At 41.5% G+C, this 19853-nt stretch overlaps 1 protein-coding gene across 1 annotated transcript in view; it reads left to right on the forward strand.

The window, feature by feature from the left end:
* The window catches only part of ADAMTS17 (ADAM metallopeptidase with thrombospondin type 1 motif 17), a 197284-nt gene that overhangs the window by 4043 nt on the left and 173388 nt on the right, over positions 1-19853 (forward strand). Inside the window, exon 3 of the mRNA XM_062583699.1 lies at positions 7254-7419. Coding sequence (XP_062439683.1) covers positions 7254-7419 — 166 coding nt within the window. The remainder of the gene's footprint in view (positions 1-7253; positions 7420-19853) is intronic.

Genomic DNA, 19853 nt, shown 5'->3' on the forward strand with positions numbered 1-19853 from the left:
CATTTGCATAATGGCCTGTCTGCACACTTATAAGGACCTTTCAGCTCTCCCATCCCACTTGACACATGGGGGATTGCAGCACAGGCAAGAGGCATTATGCTCTTGAAAAGTGCTAGAGCTTTCAGCTTGACAGGACTGTATCCCATCTAGAGAATGCTGTTGTGTAGACACTTGGATCATGACCATACCAGTTATCCTTCCCTGGTGTTGGAAAGACACAAGCAGGAGTAGAGTTTTAGGACTCACTTGGTCAGTGTGAGAAGATGGTACGTAGTGTAGGAAATCACCTCTCTTGTAGGAAGTTCAGGCTTTGTAAGGCTGGAGTGTGTGTTACCTCATGTGGAATTATGTTGTGGACTAGGGCACCTGCTGTTGATAGTCTTAGTCTGACATCAGATCCTAGATGAGGTATGTTTGTCTCCACATGGAAATTCCACTTCAGTTGATGTATCTGTTACTCACGCATCGCTTTCAGGCATAATGCTACAGTTGTATTTTTATCTACTTTTTTTGTATGCTGCCTTTATCCTCTCTAGCAAAAATTACGAGAGTAGTGTTATCTTTTGTAGTGCTCTTCCAACTGAAACCTGTAGACCACAGTATAGGAGGTCCTTTCAGCACCTGATATTTGTACTTTGATTGCAGCTGTGCTTGCTCTGAGACCTAGAAGGCTCATCAGTCTTCTGGATCCAAGGTAATCGAGATATGCAGGGTGGTATGCCCATATTTCTTTGGGAAGACTTATTCCCTGGTTGTATGTTACAGAATGCTGCCTCAAGCTGTTCCCAGCATGTGGGTTTCTTAAAGACTTCATCTGATCTATTAATATTTTTTAACATTTTCCACTGGAGTCGCTTTGAAGTGCTGGACTGCTATGCAGTCTGTCATTGACTAGTGTATCAACACATTACAATTTGCATAGGATTTTCTTATTTCTTGTACCTGAGCTTTTAAAGTAGTTAATTTGTAGAGGGCCAAAGCTCCAAGTTAAAATGAGTGTTAGGTTTTGACTTAGCAGTGAACCTGAAATCTCACAAGTCTGTTTAGGAATCTTATCTGAAACCAAATGTCACAAGGATGTATTTGGAGTTAGAGGTTCAATTCTTAGTAGCTTCTTTTTCTTTCCTTTTTTTTTGAAATCTAGAATCTCTGATTTGGGGTTCAAGACTGTATCTTTTGGTCTGTCTCTAGTTAAAGTTGATTGGTCTTCTGGGTTGAGATCAGAATAGATGTCATGGTTCCTTCCCAGTCATGCTCATTCATCTGACTCACTCCTTTCAAAGGAGCTGAAAATGCAGTGTGAAAGAGACTTCCTTGTGCAGGCTAGATCAGTGAAAGCAGATGATAATGCGTTATAAAAGCTCTTAGAATGAGAACGGTAATGTTATCCTTACAGGATGGAATGCTATGCTGTAACAAGTGTGTCTTAAAAGTTGAGAAGCCTTAAATGTTTCTCAGTGTCTCATGTAATCAACAGAGAGAAGAGAAGGGCTTTTCTTCCAAGCTCCATTTACAAAAGGGAAAGAAGAATTGAGTTGCTGTGCTTTTCTGGTTAAATGTGGAGGTTCTTTGCATTGACTGTCCTTTAGATAGATCACAGACTCATAGAAGAATCTGTGTTGGAAGAGAACACTGGAGATCATTTAGTCCAAAATTCTTCTGAAGCAATGGCTTAGATTAGGTTATCCAGGGCCCTATCTAGATGAGTTTTGAATATTTCTGAGAAAGATCCCACCACTTCACTGCGTTAGCTATTCTGATGTTTAATTGTCAAGTTCAAATTGTCAAACCAAAAAAACAAGGATTTGTTTTATTTTTACTTTTTTTAATATCCAGACAGAATTTCCCCTGAAGCAACCTGTGCCTGCTGCTTCTTGTCTTGTCACTGTTTATCTTAGAGAAGATGGAGATGTTCTCTTCACAATAACTCTCTTGGGCATTGTAGGACTGTGGTTAGATTCCCCTCGAGACTTCTCTTCCCTAGGCTGAACAAACTCAATTCCTTCAACCTTTCTGTGTATGTCAAATTCTCCAGCATGCTAACCATACTGGTAGGCTACCACTGGACACTCAGGAGTTTCTCAGTGAATGGAAGGGGAGACCAAAACTGGCTGCAGTATGCCAGCGGTGGCCTAATGAGACAAGCAAGGGGAGGATAATCTCATCCCTTGGTCTGCTGTCTATCCTCTTGCTGATGCAGTTCAGAATGTGGCTGTGCATTTAGTTACTAAACAAGATTAAATGTGAAAAAAGTATTTTCCAGGATGGTTGTAAGTGCCTGCGCAGGATTAGATGCCTCAGTATTGTTTGGGCTCCAATATGAAAGGCCAGTCGGGGCAAAGAGAGCTCAGTGTGTTGGACTGTAGGCTCCAGGGAATGAGCAATAACGCAAAAGATTGCCAGTGAAACTCTGATCTCTGTCCTCGTGACAAAGAGGAGGAAGGTTAAAGAAGAAATCACTGCCTACTGGTTTTAAGCCTGAGTGTTAACAAAGGGAGGAGAGAAAGAAAAAGATAGACTTTTCCAAAGACCACTTCCCTATCTTGACAGTTCATCCCATTTGTCTTAAATACTTTAGATTGGTGAATTGTGCTTTTGGAGGTGTCTGCCTTTCCTCATTGACTGCAGAGGAAGATTGGATGCCCAGTTTACAGTAGATGTCTGAAGCTAGGTGATCTGAATCCCTACCTGGTGGTAGGAAGTGCTGTGTGTGTGCAACAAGGCAATGTTGTACTTCAGGTGTGTGTCAGAGTGTCTATGAAGAGCAGAGCAGTGCTGGCATGCTGGGATTATAGGATGCTTTGATTTTCCCTGAGGAGACCTTCAGCTCTGCCATGTTATCTCATCGCTGTTTTGACATTCATTTATATCTGGTCCAGGAGCTGCAAAGTTAAACCTCTTAAATTGCCATGGTGTTGCAGAGTTTCCTTTGCGCTGGAATTTTCTTTCCCCTTCTGCAGTGGGCAAAGGGGACAGCACATTGTGGTGTGCCTGTTTTGCAGGGTAGGAGGCAGGGGCAGGCTGGGACAGTGGTGCAGTCAGATATTCTTGAGTATGCTCTGCTCTTATAATTGAGTGTAAATCTGAAACGATCAAGAGCAAGATCTAATTTAAAGCTCTTGTTTTAAATTTGCTTAAGTTACATTTGTAAATAATTAACTTAAAGCTGAAACATGGGGGCTAAGAAAGACGAGACTGAAAGCCACATGAAACTTATTTGAAAATTGTATTTTTGTGTTGGTTTTTGTTCTTTTTTTTAAATATTAACTTTGTGTTAACATTGAAGAAATGGTTAAATTAAGATTCACAGTATAACAGTTCAGAAATTGAGGAGATGGAATTTGTCAGAAGCTTAAGACTGTTCTCTCTTCTGCATGTTCATACGTATGTAACTAATGAATGCTTAGGAGTAGAGAAAAATCTGTTAAAGATTCAGCATTTTTTACAGATCTTGTTCAAAGATGTTGTGAAAATAAAAAGGGCTGGAAAAACAACGTAACTGCTGGAGAGTATTAACATGTGGGAAAGTCCTGAACCACGTGCAGGGAACACTCAAGAGTTTGGATTCCTATTTTGAGCTAGCCCTTGAGCCGTTACAGCTCCACCAGTACTACCAGGGCACAGAGACAGGATAGTGAAGCCAGCGAAGCAGGAGGATTTGGAAAAAAAATGTTGTCACATGCCAGCGCTAGCAGTTCTGTTGTTACCGCTGTAATTTCAGTGATACAGTGTGAGGGCCTTCCTACTTTCCCTTCCATCGTGTGGCTTGGAGAAAGCTTCAGTGTCAAGGAAGAGAATGCATAGAGAGTGAGCTACTGGTGGTGTGAGAGTAGGTTATGGAGTGAGCAGATGTTTGCTTGCATGAGTGACCAATGCATATGTAAAACTCGGTAACTAAAAATATGGTGAATGTATATGAGAATATCTTGGTGGTTTGGAGAACAGGGCCTTTTTTGCTCGTGAACAATGTCAAGCTGACTTTTAAGGAGAATATAAAAGATGCTCACTGCTGTGCTTACAGTGGGAAGTGTGATTATTGTTTATTTTCAGTGACTCGTTGGTTTGGTTGCCTGTCTTTGAGACTGAAATAATTTCAGTCTTTGTTAGCTAAATGGAGTGATTCTATCAGTTCTAATGTCCTGTCATACTAATAACAAAATCCAAGTTAGATTAATACAGATGACAGTGAATTTCTAAGCCCCCTGAATTTTTGTGCTCTGGGTAACTCCTGTGTGTCAGGTGTGGTGGGATGGCTGGGTGGCAGCCTGCTTGCTTTGCAGGACTTAGAGCAGTGCTGGTATCCAGTGCTGTGGCATGTCTTATTCCTGTGAGCTCTTGTAGTGAAAGAAGGATCGGATGGAGGAGCCCAGCTTTTGATACTTATCTCCCCAGGCAAACTTAAATTGGTAGATCCAGAGTGTTTTATTTAATTGGAATGATTTCCAGAGACATGGGGAAAACAGCTCTGGCAGTTATGTCGTCTTCTGTTTTACTGTCTTCAGAAACCAGCTGAATGTGAGCTAGTTTAGAGAAGAAAAGCTTAGACTGTTTTTTTTGACTGCTGATGTCTGCTATCTCATGCAGAGATTAACGCAGTATAATATGTGGTAGTTGGAGGATTTGAGAGAGGCAATATGAGAAATGTATTTCTTGCAGAAAAAGCCAAATAATGAACAGAATCAGTTAGCATTCAAGTTAGTAAGTCAAAAAGATCTCTGCTGGACCAATGGGATTCAGAACTCAATTGGCAAGTCTGTGGAAAATTGTAACTTCCTAGGAATACTTTACAGGCCCAATCCTGCAGATCTTTCCTCTTCCAAACTCTAGTTGGCTTGTCAGATTAAACTTTAGATTGCTTCTTAACCTATTCCAGGGTGAAGACGCATGGCTCTTTCCCTCCATAGGTTTCACAATTCCAAAGCAAATGTGAAACATAAGGCCTTTCCAATGGTTTAAATTATTTTCACACTTGATGCCAGAAAGTTGGGATAATGTTGGGTGGTGATGAAACTGACTTCTTCTTACATATTTTTGGCACAAGCAAAAATGGTTGGCAACGCTTCAGGAGCTCTGGTGTGGCTTTTAGTACCATGGCACCAGATTTATAACCCTTCTCCTAAATAATTAAAACCTATATTAAAAAAAGGGGGCTGGGGCTACCTCCCAGCTGGAAGACTGGAACAAGGAGGGGAAGTGGTGGAGAGCATTGTGAAGGAGGCCTGAAGAGTAAGTCATTAGAGTTTTTGTTGTTGTCTTTTTTTTTCTTCCTGTCACCAAAACAATTCTGACAAAGCCCAACTTGCAATTAAAGTGAAGCAGCAGCCTCTTTGGAAACCCCAGGGCAGAGTGGGTCTTGTGAAACCACTATGCATTCTGTAGGACCAAGAAATAATGCCAGTTTTTGTTCATAAATGACACCTCAGAGAAGGGCTGCCAAGGTATTTTATGCTTAATCAGTATTGCTGCAAGGGCAAAGTCTCTTTTGAAAGTCTTCAAAAGAGGTCTTTTTTTTTTGTCCCGTTCTGAGGCAGGGGAGTAATTGTCATCACCCTGCATTGCATGCATGGCAGATTGAGACATGGAAGTTTCAAGCATAAATGCTTTCAAAAGGAGTGACCGTATCTGAGACATCCTGGTTCCCCCGAATGTTGTTCGGCTTTTAAGGCTTTCAAAAGATGAGTGCTCTCATTTCTGTTAGCAGAAATTCCTCTTGTTGGAAATACTAGGCCAAAGGGATTTCCTGGGTGTACGTGAGGACTGAATTTGGCAGGGAGGTGTGGAAATGTACAATTTACAGTATGTATGTAATGTATATTATAAATCATATTAGTACAGTCAGCTGTTGAATATATAGTATTTGCATGTACGTGCAGAGCACTTATTTGGATGCCTGCCTGGCTGGCACAGAACACAGTTGGGGTGGGGGTGGTCTTGTCTCTCTTTCCATGTATAGGGTGGGTCTTATAGGCATACAACCTACCAGGACCCCTTTGTAAGCCTGCTTACCTCTCAGGTGTACCAAAGGTGTGATCTGACTCTCTCTGGCAGGCCAAATGAAGCTTTCTGTTGCCAACAGGGGAAGCTAGATCATACCTAGGGAATTCTTTCAAGGGACTGTATGGCAAAGAGCCATATTTCAAAGACCTTTAATTGCAATTAAAATAATTATTGGATTAGTACAATGAAAAATAAGTCAAAAAAATCTCATTGTGTGTATTCTTTTTTTTTCCCAATGTGCTACAACCTCAGTATTGATTACTAAACCTGGAAACTTTGTTAAATTTTAGGGTGTTTTCTTTGCTTTCGTTCTTTTACTTTCATGCCAGAAAAGGAATGGAAAAGGCATAAGAGAACCTTAAAACTTCTGGGATGCAAACAGAAGAGGGTTCTCCTGGGGCAGAAGCTGCCTTCCAAAGATGTTCTTGCCAGCCCTGGTGTAAGGTCTGGACTTGGTGCAGGAGAGGCAGGGTTTTAGCACTCTGACCTGTAGCCTGTGGAGGCTACTGATATTTAGACAGTTTCTTTATTTTGCTTGTGTTACTCCTTCTAGGGATTGTACAAAAAGCTCATAATTAGTTACAATGTAACAATACAATAATTATTTGACCAGTGAAATCTAACCCTTGACTTGCAGGGAGTCTGCTGCTTACTATGTGGTCTTTGTTGCAGTCAAAGAAGATGTATTTGGTAGCCATGCCAAAAAAGCGTGGCTGGCTCTGCAAGTCATACTTAGAGCATCGCTTCATTTCTCTTAATATTGTCCACAAGAGTGGCAATGTGTATCCCTGCTCTTCAGTGCTGATAAGTGTCATTTGGTAACAATGCAGTTCTAGCTGGGAATTTAAAAAAATGATTTTGAAAGCATTCATCTTAATAGGGTTTGTTTGTCTTTGTGTGAGTTGAGAATCTCATAGACAGACGCTTACGCTTCTGGCTAGACTGGCACTCTAGCTCAGGAGAGAGGAAGAAAGGGAAGGAAAAGAGATGGATGTTGAGAAGAGGCCTTCTCTGTAGGAAGAGGAGTGTTTCTTATACAGTGCTGTGATAGGAAAAATAAATATGGGAAGCAGATGAAGTTCTTTGGTGTGTATTATGCAAATTGAACATGGTCATAATCACCTTCTTTCCTCACGCTGTAAAGAATGTTGCAATAAAATGGTCTGAGTTCAGTTTGGAATGATAGAAAGGTAAGGATACCAAATTGTCTGATTTTTTTTTTCCCTTTTTTTTTTCCTTTTTTCTCTTGTGGACAGATTGGCTATATCCAGATAGGATCAGAGCACATGCTAATACAACCAGTAAATATGTCAGAGACTTCATTTAGTGGAAAAGAACACTTCATCAGGCGCAGACGATCCACAAAATCAGGCCATCCCATGAAGTCACAAGTTCCTGATGAGCACTGCAAAATTGTAACAGGTGAGTTAAAGGTGGCACAAGAGAACAACTGTGAGTGTGCAATTACAGCTTTAACTGTTTTCTGCCAGACATGTCTGTATTTTGCAATTCAAGCATTTGAGCAGCTGGAGGTAGTGAGAAATGGCAAGTAATAATGAATCCTGCTGCTGCTTCAGGCAGAAGCAGCCACATCACAAATACAAAAATAACTAGGACATTGCTATAAAAATATGAATTTGTGGGAAGAGAAATGTAATGCTGAGTCAGAGTAAACATTTGCTTTAGCAAAGCCACGTGACTGTCACTTTGAAAGGCGTTCACCATGTTTTTAGCAAAGGCTTGGATGTCTGAACTGAGGTCCGTTGTGAGGGATTCTCTTTCTTCTCACCTTTCCACTGGAGTTGTGCTGCTGTGCAGAGAAGAATCCTTCATGGATAGGTGGATGGTCCTTGCATGACTGAATTAAGAAAGCATCACTTCTGATTAAATGAAATGAAAGTATCTAAAGTATCATTTGTAGAGCTTAGATCATAGAATCATAGAGTCAGTAAGGTTGGAAGGGATCTCTGGAGATCATCTAGTCCAACCTCCTTGCTCAGCAGGGTCACCAGGGATCTAGCTCATATGACGGGATGAAAAGATCTCTGGAGGAGTAGAGATGCACAGTTTCTGTTGTAATACAATCTACTTTACTTTTCAGTTTCTCGTGTCATCAGTTTTACTTCTGTCTAGCTTCTGTCTAGCAGAGTACACCATCCATAATAGAGTATGCCAGGGTATCCATAGATACCCTGCATAGAGTATGCAGTCAACTGGGCAGATTTTGCATTTTTTTAAAATAATTTATTGTTTTTGTATGGGCTTATGTGAATTTGAAACTGCTAAATGTAGTTTGAATGAGGTTATATTTTTAACAAGGAACTTGATTTGCTTTTTTTTCTTTCTGGTGTTTGGCTCATCAAACATAAATTCTAGATTTCATATTATAGGGCTTTTTGTTTCTGTGAGCAGTAATTTTTAAACTTTTCCCCTTTTCCCTGGGAACGAGCCCATAGAGGGGGTTATAAGGAGACCTTCAAGATCTTTGGCTTTCACTGGAGATCTGTGAACCCAGGTTTGAAGCGAGTCCAAAATGTGACAGCTACTCATACAGATATTTTCAAGCTATTTTCAATCTAGCTAGATTGTATATTGAAAGAGCAACAGCTGTGGCAGCATGGAGCCTGTGTGAGTTGGCTAGTAGAGTACCCAGTTTTTGTATGGCATCCTGTTACCCTAGCTGTGGATGCAGTAGTGGCTGAAATGCAGATGTCTTTTGTGTACAAAGTTATTCTGGACCAAACATCCTCTTAAGTAATTTCTAGTGTTTTCCTATTAGTCTAACAGTTTTAGAATATGAGGTATATTGTTTCAGTGGAGTTTCTCTAGTATAACGAGTCAGGAGGTGAACCAGCTCCCTGGGAAATGGCAATGACTTGGATTTTAACCTTGCAAGTGGCAGTTACAGGTGGAAGTTCTCTGGATGCTCTGGATTCAGTTTCCAGTGTCATGCTGGCATGCCTTATCAGAATTAAGCATTCTGGACTGAAATTCTGTGGGTTGTTGTGGCTATACAAGGTGCTGCTGGCATATCCCAAATAGTCTTTGGCTGTAGCCCAGTGACACTGTTAAAGCTTTCATTTGAAGAAAAAGGGTGACAGATGTGGATTTGATTTCTAAGCCATACTGCCCCCATTGGAATGGGAAGCTGATCATAGACTCATAGAATGGTAAGGTTGGAAGGGACCTCTGGAGATCATCTAGTCCAACCCTCAGCATAGCCCCGTACAGGGATTGAACCCATGACCTTGGCATTCGCAGCACCATGCTCTAACCAACTGAGCTAAACCTGCCCCCATATAATATGGGGATTCTGTTTTCTGGAGACTATTTTTCTTTTGTCTTCCCCTTCTTTCAATCTGTTACATTCACGGTCTGTGGATAACCTGAGGAACTGGAACTCTCTACTGCAAGCAGAGTTGTTGAATTTCTTCATATATGTTGGGCTAAGGGTGTGCGCACACAGTCACACCTGGCCACCACTACTATGGCTAAACTGCGAATGGAAGATGGCTAGGCTGCACAGGCTAAGTGTGTATTTAAGTTCTGGGGCAAAAAAGAGATTGACAGCCTGGTGCAAAATTTATCTGAGGCTGATAGACTTTTATTGGCTTATTGGTCTTTAGATCTTGCTCTGCAATGGAATTTTCTTTCCACCTACTCTTAGTACCTAATTGGAGGGCTAAGCTTGGAGGGGAGCTGGGGACAAGTGTGCTTTTTTCCACTGAGTATTGTGTGAGCCCAGGATAGCTTTTTAGTCCTTCGTTCAGGACTTAGGTGAGGAAAATCTCCCTCCCCCCCCCCCCCAGTCATGGAGGAGCCTGAGAAAGGTCTAGGAGGAGAACCTGAATGCCTTGGGTACTAGTCCTGTGTGTCAACCACAGCCTGGCTGTGCTAGCAAGGGAGCAAAGTGTCAGGCTTCTGCACAGTGGGGTGTGCTGCTTGCTTGTGCAAACAGCCGCTGCTTAATGTAGCCTTGTCATAAAATAATGAAATTGCTCATGGGCTTTGCCACTTAAAGGCAGACTCCTGAATGTTTTTCATTGTTGCAGGAAAGAAAGGTAAGTCATGGCTGTTAATAGGCTTAGCATGTTAATGACCTAATTGACTCCTGTCTGGTTTGGATTAACTCTTGTGCACAAACGGTTTAGAAACAAAGAAATTAATCCTCTCTGACACACAAGAGATCTATTTCTAATGAATTTGTGTGGCAGTGTTGTTCTAGGAGCTTGCTTCCAGCATTTTTTCTGGGGAAAGGGTCTCTTTACTGTGGTACTCCCCAGTATCAGCAGAGTAAAGGACTAATCAGATTCGTATTGTAGATTCTGTTTTTTACTGGCTTCTAATTGGGTTAACCCAGGCTAAAACTTGGCAAGAAAGGATGGAGGTTGTAAATAATTAAGGAGTATCTTCATATGGTAGAAATTTTAGATACACAAAGGTATGATGGAACAATACATACACAAATATTAATGTTTGTGTAAATAGAACAGAAAAAGAGTATTTTTCAAAACCACGGAATTGCTGCACTTAAGCATTTCCCAATCCTTAGCTATTTTCTTGTTAAGAAGAAAATGAGTGGACCAGAACTACCTTTAAAAATATTTCCCTCTTGGAATTTTGTAAGTCATGGCTACCTGACATAGTCTGGGATTATTTGGGCTTTAAACAAAATCTAAAGCATCAGATGCTGAGGTTTTTAGTAAGGTATTGATCACATCCTGAGTATTTGAACAATGCTTGCAGAGATCAGTGGCAGATTTCCATTGGCAGCAATGATCCTTTGATGTACAAACATAATTGATTGCAAAAAAGATTCATGATGATGTAGTGACTGGTGTGTGTATTTTTGAAGGGAGGAAGAAAGCATTTTAGGACAGCAAAATGACCTTACTTAATCTGGGCAGTGCTACTAAGTTGGTACAGAGCACAGCTTCTTAAGAGCGTTACTCTTGCCTCTTACCTGGAAGTGTGGTACTTTCCTTGCAAATCCAAGCCATGATTGAAGGAAGCTGTGTTAAACAGTTCTTTGGGGCTAGGTAATGCTACAGCATTTTGGTTCAGAAAGCTTTCTTTAAAAATCTCGATGACAGCTCTTCTAGTCTAAGCAGCATAACATTCTACAGTGATGGAAGTAATTCTTTAAAACTGCAGGAGAAATTTGTGGGTGTAAAGTTCTTCTTGGAATAATCTATATAGGAGGATTAACCTGTGGCTGGAGTCAGGAGTGGGAAAGTACTTAGTCTCTTCTGTGCCTGGATCTTTGAGATTAGGATCTGAAAGTGCCTGCTAATGGGTTAAATCCTAGGTCTGTGGATTCAGGGCTGATGTTCTGATTTCTTTTGTTTAATTCTAAAGTACTCTAACAGCAAAGGGCAGATCCTATCTTCATGGGCCAGGTGCTATTGTTAGTCATATGATATGTGTATATGTACTATTTTTATCACCTGTCATCCAGCAGCAGAAAGAGTTCAAGTCACAATGCACATTTCTGCTTGGGCATGAATGTGAGCCTCTGTGAAGCAAACAAAATCTATTAAAAGGCCTCCAGGTGCATATGTTGTGAAAGCGAAGGACAGGAAGATTGGGTTTCATTTGCTCTGAAGCATGGTGCTATTAGAAACATGGGAAATAGCTTCACACCAATGAAACACCTCTGTTCTTATCTCTAGACACTGGGCTGCATCTGAGGCAGAAGCCTTCTATCATGTACTCTGCTAATTTTTTTTTTTTTTTAAAAAAAAGAACAAGTTTGAGTGCTTCATTCTCAAAGATCCTGAATTAATGGTCCCACTGCAGAGAGGATGATGATGTAGGGAATTTTAGCTTTAAATTTTAGCAAGATTTACATAAGAACTGCTCCATAGGTGTGCCAAGTGGTGAGAGAGAGGTCTCTGTTAATGCATCCTCCATTGTATTCATTGTGCCCTTAGGTTTGGCGCAGACCTCTATATATAGACTTCCAATTTCTTTTCAGGGCAAAGAAGCAGCTATGGGGCTAATTTGTTTCTCAACAGTATCTGCCATTGCCACGATTCTCTGACCCAGTGGGAAGAGCTCTTGGCAGAGAGGAAATGGAGAGACCACAGAGGAAGACTGCTGGGGAGCTCTCCTTTACTTACTCCCTGTAGCTAAGGTTGAGGATAGAAAATACCTGAGATGGGTGCTTCTTTCATAGTCCCGCCTCTTTGCGGTTTCCTAACAGAGATGGTACAGTTGAGCAGGTACGCTTCCCAGGCAGAATGTCTGGGCCTCATTTCTTTTCTCAAGCTCAAAGATGGAAACTTATTAAGTCCTTAAGCAGTGAAACGTTTTTATAACTTGTATTGAGTACAATTTGAGTATCTATTCAATTTTACAATGTTGTAATATGAAATGCACTCACAAACACTGTATAATATATACAGTAAAATTGTTTCCAAACAACATATCCACCACATCCTCAGCTGCAGTAAATTGATATAGTTCTGTTGGCTGTTTTAAAACAACAGTAGTTTAACATCAGCTGGGACCTGGTGTATGTTTTGTGTATTTCATATACCATCAAAGTCTGTGGATGGGAAGAGCTTTCTGATAATTCTTGTAGGAGAAGGGGGAAGTATCAATGTTGCAAAGGTAGAATCAAACCATATTATGAAAGCACAGAAATTTCTTTATTCTGTTTCTTTGGGAAAAGTAAAGTTCTTTAACTTCTCCAAAGGTCTCAGTGGTGTATTAAAAGTCCCCTCGCATAGAGGGGTTTTGATATAAAAGACAGCCCAGAAGTGTGAAAGAGAGCAGCTTGTCTTTGGAGGAAAACAAACTATTTCATGTTCATGATACAGACATCGTAAATTACTCCTAAATGTGAGTTTGCTTTAAACCCCCTTTGTCAGCTTAAATGAATCAGTTTTCATTTAATGCAGATGTGCTGCATGGGAGAACTAAATAGGGGGAAAAAAAGGGAGATCAACATTTTAATCCACAAAATAATAATGCATTACTTCTGTCTAGTTTTTCTGCAACCTGTTTTAGCAATTGATCAAAGCTAGTAATAATTCAAATAAGTGCTAATATGCAGGTATCAGACATTGGGAATGTATTCCCCAAACAGGTATAAATCTAAACACGTGTTACTGTTACGTTGCATTTCCCCATCTTTAATCATTGTCTCTTAGCTGTGTTTTCTCTGTAGGTTTGACTTGGCCTGAAATAGCAGCTGTTACGGCCAAAAAACCATGCTCACCAAAAATAGAGATGTAATGCAACCGGTGCTAGTCCATATTAGGAAGCATCTGTTGAAGAACTAAAGCAAGGATTTCAATAATAGGCTATGCAGAAGATGCAATGTAATTAAGTGCTTGCAAACATAAAACTATTCACTGTATCGGAATCAGGGCCTTCATAACTTTACACATGGAATATGTTCCACTTGTGTGGATAAATCCCTTCATTTCTCTAGGTCCTGGGTCTTCCGAACAGGTAGTACGGATTTCTCTGTAAGTGTGTGATTGTTTCCTTATGGCTGATAAATAGCAACCTTTCAGAGCAGTCCACCGTACTGATGTGTTCCCTTCCATCGCATGCAGCAGGGGAAGTTTTTATTGTCAGAGTGCTCTAGATGAGGCCCCTTAGCATGAGGGCAGCATGGACAACGTGAAGCAGGAGGGACTCCATTTTCTTCCTACGCTACAAAGGTGCAAAGAGACACAAAAAAAGAGGACATGCAAATGTGTGTGGCATATGAATTTCTTCCCCTTCTAGAGCAGCTGCTCACAACAGAGCTGTACTGAACCTTCTTGGTTCCTGATAAAACTGAGTGCTAGTTTCCATTAGAATTTAGAAAAATCTAAACTGACAAGTACTAATGAGCAAGAGTGTCTGGTGCATACAGTCCTTCTCTTGGGATATTTATGGCTGTTCAAGTGGTCGTTCCAGATAGGAAGGCAAACAGGTGACTCCAAGGAGACTGACAGGTTGCTTGTCTTAGCTGGAAAATGCGTGTCTCCTCCCCCACCCCCCCAATATCATCATAAATCGTAGCTCAGGATTAGATCCAGGATTTGGGAATTGGCACTCTGCTGGCCTTAATTTCTGATGCTGTATGACTTCTGAGCTTCAGCAGATCCATTGGGATCTTGTTTCTGAAAACAGCCTAACAACGGGCACCTATGTGTGACCAAGACTGGAACACCTTGAGGCAGGTTTTGCTTCTGTTCAGACTTCAAGATTCTTTTGAAGTAGTTTGACATTACAGTTGATTAGCCATAGATGTTCCCAACTGTGACCCTGAGACTGGAGGCACTGAAAATTAGAGGCCATTTGGACCATAATCTCTAACTCTCTGACAGTTCCCTTGTTTGCAGTTTGGGGCTACTAGTTCTGAGCTAGCAGTGGTACTGTGAGACTTCAGTTGTGAAAAGTTACTCCATAAACTGGCAGCTTCTTTCTCAGCTTATCTGCTGCCTGTGTGGTTTGACGTTACACTGTTGCACTTGTTGTGTTACTTCACTTTGACCTGCTGAGCCAACACAGTTATGGGAGATGAAGTGTATTCTTTACTGGCTTTTGCAAATTGCCAGAAACAAGTTGCCTAGCTTTCAAGGAGGTCCATGCCACCTCTCTCAAGGTAGTAAGATAGATAGGTATAATGGTGAGGCCTTTGGTAGAATCTCACTGGGCAAGTATTTCCTTTCCCACTGTAACAGCCTTATCAAGCCATGCTCACAGGTGCTTGCTGTCTATAACCTTAAGGTATCTTTTCTGTCTGTCTTATATGAGTGAGTTTTTGCTCTAGTTGGATGGAGAGTGTACAGTGAAGTTGTGCTGTTAGGAGGAGCCTAGTGTGGCTATTTGAGGAAGTGGCAATGTTTAAAACCCTGTGGACAAATAGATCCAGTGAGCTGATGGAGATCATAGCGCTTACATGTGGTGTCCTGCCACACCATGTGTATTTAAAGACAAAGTCCTGATGCACTATGGTAATGTCTGAGTATGTTTTGCAGAAGAATAAGATTTTAACTGATGTGTCCAAGTTGCAGATCAATTTGGGTAACAATCCCTTCAATAAAATCTCTCTGGTATTTTGAGATGGAGCATAGAGTTAATGACTTTTATCTCAAATTTTTGTCTGCTGCTGAGTTCTTCTGAAGAAGTAGATATGATTTGTATTATACAATAACAGATAAATAGTCATGAGTTTGATCTGGTCTGAAAATCACCACATTAAAAAATCTGGGAGATGGATTAAGATGGATTAGGAAGAAGTGATTATTCTCCTATATAATGATGTTTCTTATCAGTTGATGCATACTTTTGTCTGCAATGCTAGTCAGAAAGCAGTGGGTGTACATACTGTTTTGTAGGACAGGGCCTTAAAAATAAGAAGACATCTATTCTCTGAGTCTACAATCAGCTCTGATTTGAATGAGCAACCATTTTTTCCTTCCTGAACATTAGACTGCCCACTGGCACCAGCTAGCTGTGGTAAATCTGAAAAGTCCCAACCCTTTAATAGAGGTATAAAAGTCTAGTGCCCAGGGACAAGTTTGTGCTGTGTCCTGGTAGAGGTGAAGGGGGCTCCAGCTTCCCATGGCTGAAGATAGTGGAAAGTGCTGGCTGTGGCAGCAGCTTCAGTAGTGTTTGTTCTCGGTTTCCTTCTTAAGTCATTGCTTGTATCTACTCCAAGGTGGATGCCACAGGAAAGATTTCAAGGAAGCAACTGGTTGGAGCAAGGTCCATGGAGCAGAAGTTTGATTTATTTTTTTCTTTCCTTCAGGAGATCAGTGTTTTGAAAAGAACCTCTCTGTTGTTGTATGGATCAGAACTGCAGCTGCAAGGTAACCAATGCACAGAGCTTTGTGTGTAAAGCCAACAGGAGCTAGTGAAGGGACGTTTCTAGTGATGTCTGTGAGTTTTGAATTGGGTCCCCTCGTGCTGGGTAGCCTATGGTGATCTCGCAGCTTCAAGCTGCCCTGTAATCTGTGATTGCTCCTTTAGCTCAGGCTGCATTAGCCCATCTCCTCCAGCAGGCTGAATTCTGTAGCAAATATTTCGCCATCATGGAAGTCTCAGAGTTCTGAGCCTTTCCCCATCAGTCTCATGTCTAACCTTAAGCAACTTGGTCCCCAGGCTGAGCAGACAAGGTTGCTGAGTTGTAGAATTTCAAATGCAAGAAACAGATTGATTTAACTGTAGCGTGTTTCTCTTGGTGTATCTTTAAATAATAAACATCCTTCTCTGTTTCATATCCCCACCCGCTGAGCTTATTCAAACTAAGAAGCCTGCTTATATTCTCTTTAGATTTTGCTTTTTCCTCTCCTGGGATGTACATGTAGCTGATAACTTCCACCTTCTGTTTCACCTGCTTCATGGAATCCAGCTTAAAAACCTTCTCTTTTGTGTAAATAGATTAGATTTAGATTTGAAATTAAGTTACTGTGTTAGATTTGAAAATTTCTTTTCTTTGAAATGAGTGCATCATCTAGATTAAGTCACAATGTCTGACAGACACAAAAGCAGGATATTGATATTTTAAATGTGGATTTGATAGCCATTTAAGGAGAGCTAATGTCCTATTACTGGTTGCAGAGAAGCTTTGTGGCATCCTGTCCTTGTAATTCTGCAAACTGATGTCTGACTTCTAGTTTTAAGTTAACTTGTAAGCTCCTCAGCATATGCCTCAATGAGAAGTTTCTTTCTTTAGTTCTTAAGTTTGATTTCTGTGTGCAGGAGCACTTCTCTTCCCCACCCGTATCCCTCTTGTGTTTTGAAGAGATGATTTTTATTTTTGAGTGAAACTAGTAAAACCCACATAGTGTGAGTGCCATGGAAAGGTGCTCTGCTCCTGAGGCATAGGGGCAAATGATGTTAGGAAATGCTTACACATTCCCTCCTTCTTCCTGTGGCACTGAAGTAGCAGCACAAAGGAAAATGCCTTTTGGGGGCTTTATATGGATGTTACAAGAGAGCTGGCAGAGGCCTACCTGAGGAAGAACTGAAGAAGATTTTTTTTAAAGCAGGAATAGGAAAGGGCTTCTAGAAAGAAATCTGGCTTTGCACAAAGGACTCTATAATTTTGCTTTTATCTGTGACTTTTCACAGAATCACACAAACACAGAATGGTTGAGGTTGGAAGGGAGATCATCTAGTCCAACCCCACTGCTCAAGCAGGGTCATCTAGAACAGGTTTTACAGGATCGCATCCAGGCAGGTTTTGAATATCTCTAGAGAAGGAGACTCCACAGCCTCTCTGGGCATCCTGTTGCAGTGCTCTGTCACCCTCACAGGGAAGAAGTTCTTCCTGATATTCAGGTGGAACTTTCTGTGTTTCAGTGTGTGTCTGTTGCCTCTTGTCCTATCCCTGGGCACCGCTGAAAAGAGTCTGGTCTCATCCTCTTGACACTCTCCCTGAAGGTATTTGTAGACATTGATAAGATTCCCCCCTCAGTCTTCTCTGGGCTAAACAGGCCCAGCTCTTGCAGCTGTTCCTCATAAGGGAGATACTCCAATCCCCTGATCATCTTGTAGCCCTATGCTGGACTCTCTCCAGTAGTTAGAGACATTTCCATGTCTCTGTTGTACTGGGGAGCCCAGAACTGGACACAGTGCTCCAGATGTGGCCTCACCAGGGCTGAGTAGAGGAGGAGGATGCCTCCCTCGACCTGCTGGCAACACTCTTCCTGATGCACCCCAGGACACCACTGGCCTTGGCCACAAGGGCACATTACTGGCTCATAGTCTGCTTGTTGTCCACCAAAACTCCCAAGTCCTTCTCTACAGAGACTTTTGTGGAAATGCATCTAGAAATTCTCTGTAGATCTAAATGGAGTGAGGTAGCTAAAATTACAAGGAGGAAAATTAAGGAGGGGAAAAGAAGTGGGAGATGTGAGGATTAGGAAAGGAGGTTGCTTTTTTGATGAGTCTGGGAAATGCATTGGAAGGGAGGCAGAAAGAGCAGAAAAGGACTTGGCAGTTACGGGGAGAATGTGCCAAAAACCAGACAGTGCTAGACCACTTTCGGTGTGTAATAGGAAAATGCCATTTGGGACAGTTGCTTTGGAATTGCACATCCATTGGGTTGCCATAAAAAGCACTGAACATAAGGCGTTTTCTACTGCAGCTTCAGGAAACTGTATTATGCTTTTGATAGGAGTAGGGTCTATATTTTCTGCTATCCTAAAGAAGAGTTCAAAGACTGCTGGACTGCAGAAGGTGGTATGATAGCTCTGTAGGTAACTCGCTAAGGAAAAAAAAATAGAGCCTGTGAATAAAAGCCAGCTGATTAGCTTGTGCAGTGTTGCATGCATCTTTGTGCTGAGCATCCAAGGATGTATTGCCCTACTCCCAGCACCTAGCAGTCCAAACTTTGTGGAATTTTTGGCTGGGAAGAGTGTGTAACACACTGTCAAAGTGGCTGGCAAAAGAGTAATGTCTCTTGTGCCGAGTCACCTACAGCATATACATGCTGTGTTATAGGCTGACTTGTTTCAGCTCGTATTTCATATGAATTTGTCTGACTTTAGGAGTCAGGAACACCTGACTCCTAAACTACTATGCAGTTTGGTTATGTATGCTCCCTGCAATGTAAACTTCTCTGACAGCCTCCTGCCTATGTTTTATGGCCTCTCATGCTTTCACACTAACACTTAACATCTGTACCACAAAATTGGTAACATCAATTTGTTCAAATAAAGAATCCACCAAGCATTTAATCCTTGTTTTAATGGCTGATGTTTATTTTAGTTTGGGGTTTCATGTGCTCATGGAGGGATTCTCTGCCCATAGTTCATAAATCACATAGGGCAGGAGTGAGACTCCTGTACTGGTCTGTTTTTGAAGTGAGGCTCTAGAGAGGTCCTTTTTTTGATGCTTACATAAAGTTGACTCATTTATATCAGTTACAAGATGCAGATACATTTGATCTGGATTTTTACCCTTGGATTCTAGTCTTTTGCTCCTCTTCATAAAATGTCTGTGATGTGGAATGTGTGCATTTCTTTTGTTCTGTTTATAATTGCTCATTGATTCAACTGGGTAGTTGTGTGTTTCCACCCAGTGTGTGATTATGCTGTAAAACTGATCGTGTGTGTGGGAAGCGAAAAGATGCAAATAGAGACTGGTCTAAGGTAGTTCTCTGCAGGAACAGTAAAGACAAAAAGGGTTTTTAAAAATGTGTGTGTGTATATAAAGAAAAGTTACCCTACAGAGGAATTACAAATCTAAAAAGGCAAAACAACAACAAAAATGAGGACTCCAAGTCTAGCCGTTTATATTGCTTTGCTTTACTTCTTCTTTACTGTATCACCAGTGACCACCTGAGCTCTTCATAGGCTCCCTTGAGTCTATTACACACTGCCTGTTTTAACTGCTTGGTAAGCTTATTCTCAGTCCTCTCCTATTCTCCAAGTGTAAGAGCCCAGATTCTCAAAGTTAGATCACTTTGGCTGTATTTCTAGGCAAGCCTGTGGGGTGGTAGTTTTCCACATACAACCTCTAATCCCCACCACCCTGTGGAAGGCAGCCAGTCCACAACTTCAAGGAAAACTCATGGAGGGATGGGGGTGGGAGACTTTTTGTGCAAATCAAGACTACCCAGCAATTTGCCAAAGGTCCCTTTACACACTGCTGCTGTCCAGAAATCACACCTTCCAGAGTTTTGTACAGCTGCAAGGAGGTGCTGAGTGGGATTGGCAATGCTTGGCCAATTCCTTCATCCCCCTCTGGAAGGGGGAGCATACCAGGCAGCAGCACAGCATATGACCATGGCACGACCCCTTCTCTGTCCTGGCTCCCTGGAGCCCAAGTTGCAATCTAGCATAGTGAGTTCCTCTGCTGGGGCAAATGGCTTCATTTCCACCAAGAAGGAGATTGGGAAG

This window comes from Rhea pennata, chromosome 10 (assembly GCF_028389875.1).
Source record: "Rhea pennata isolate bPtePen1 chromosome 10, bPtePen1.pri, whole genome shotgun sequence".
NCBI lineage: Eukaryota > Metazoa > Chordata > Aves > Rheiformes > Rheidae > Rhea > Rhea pennata.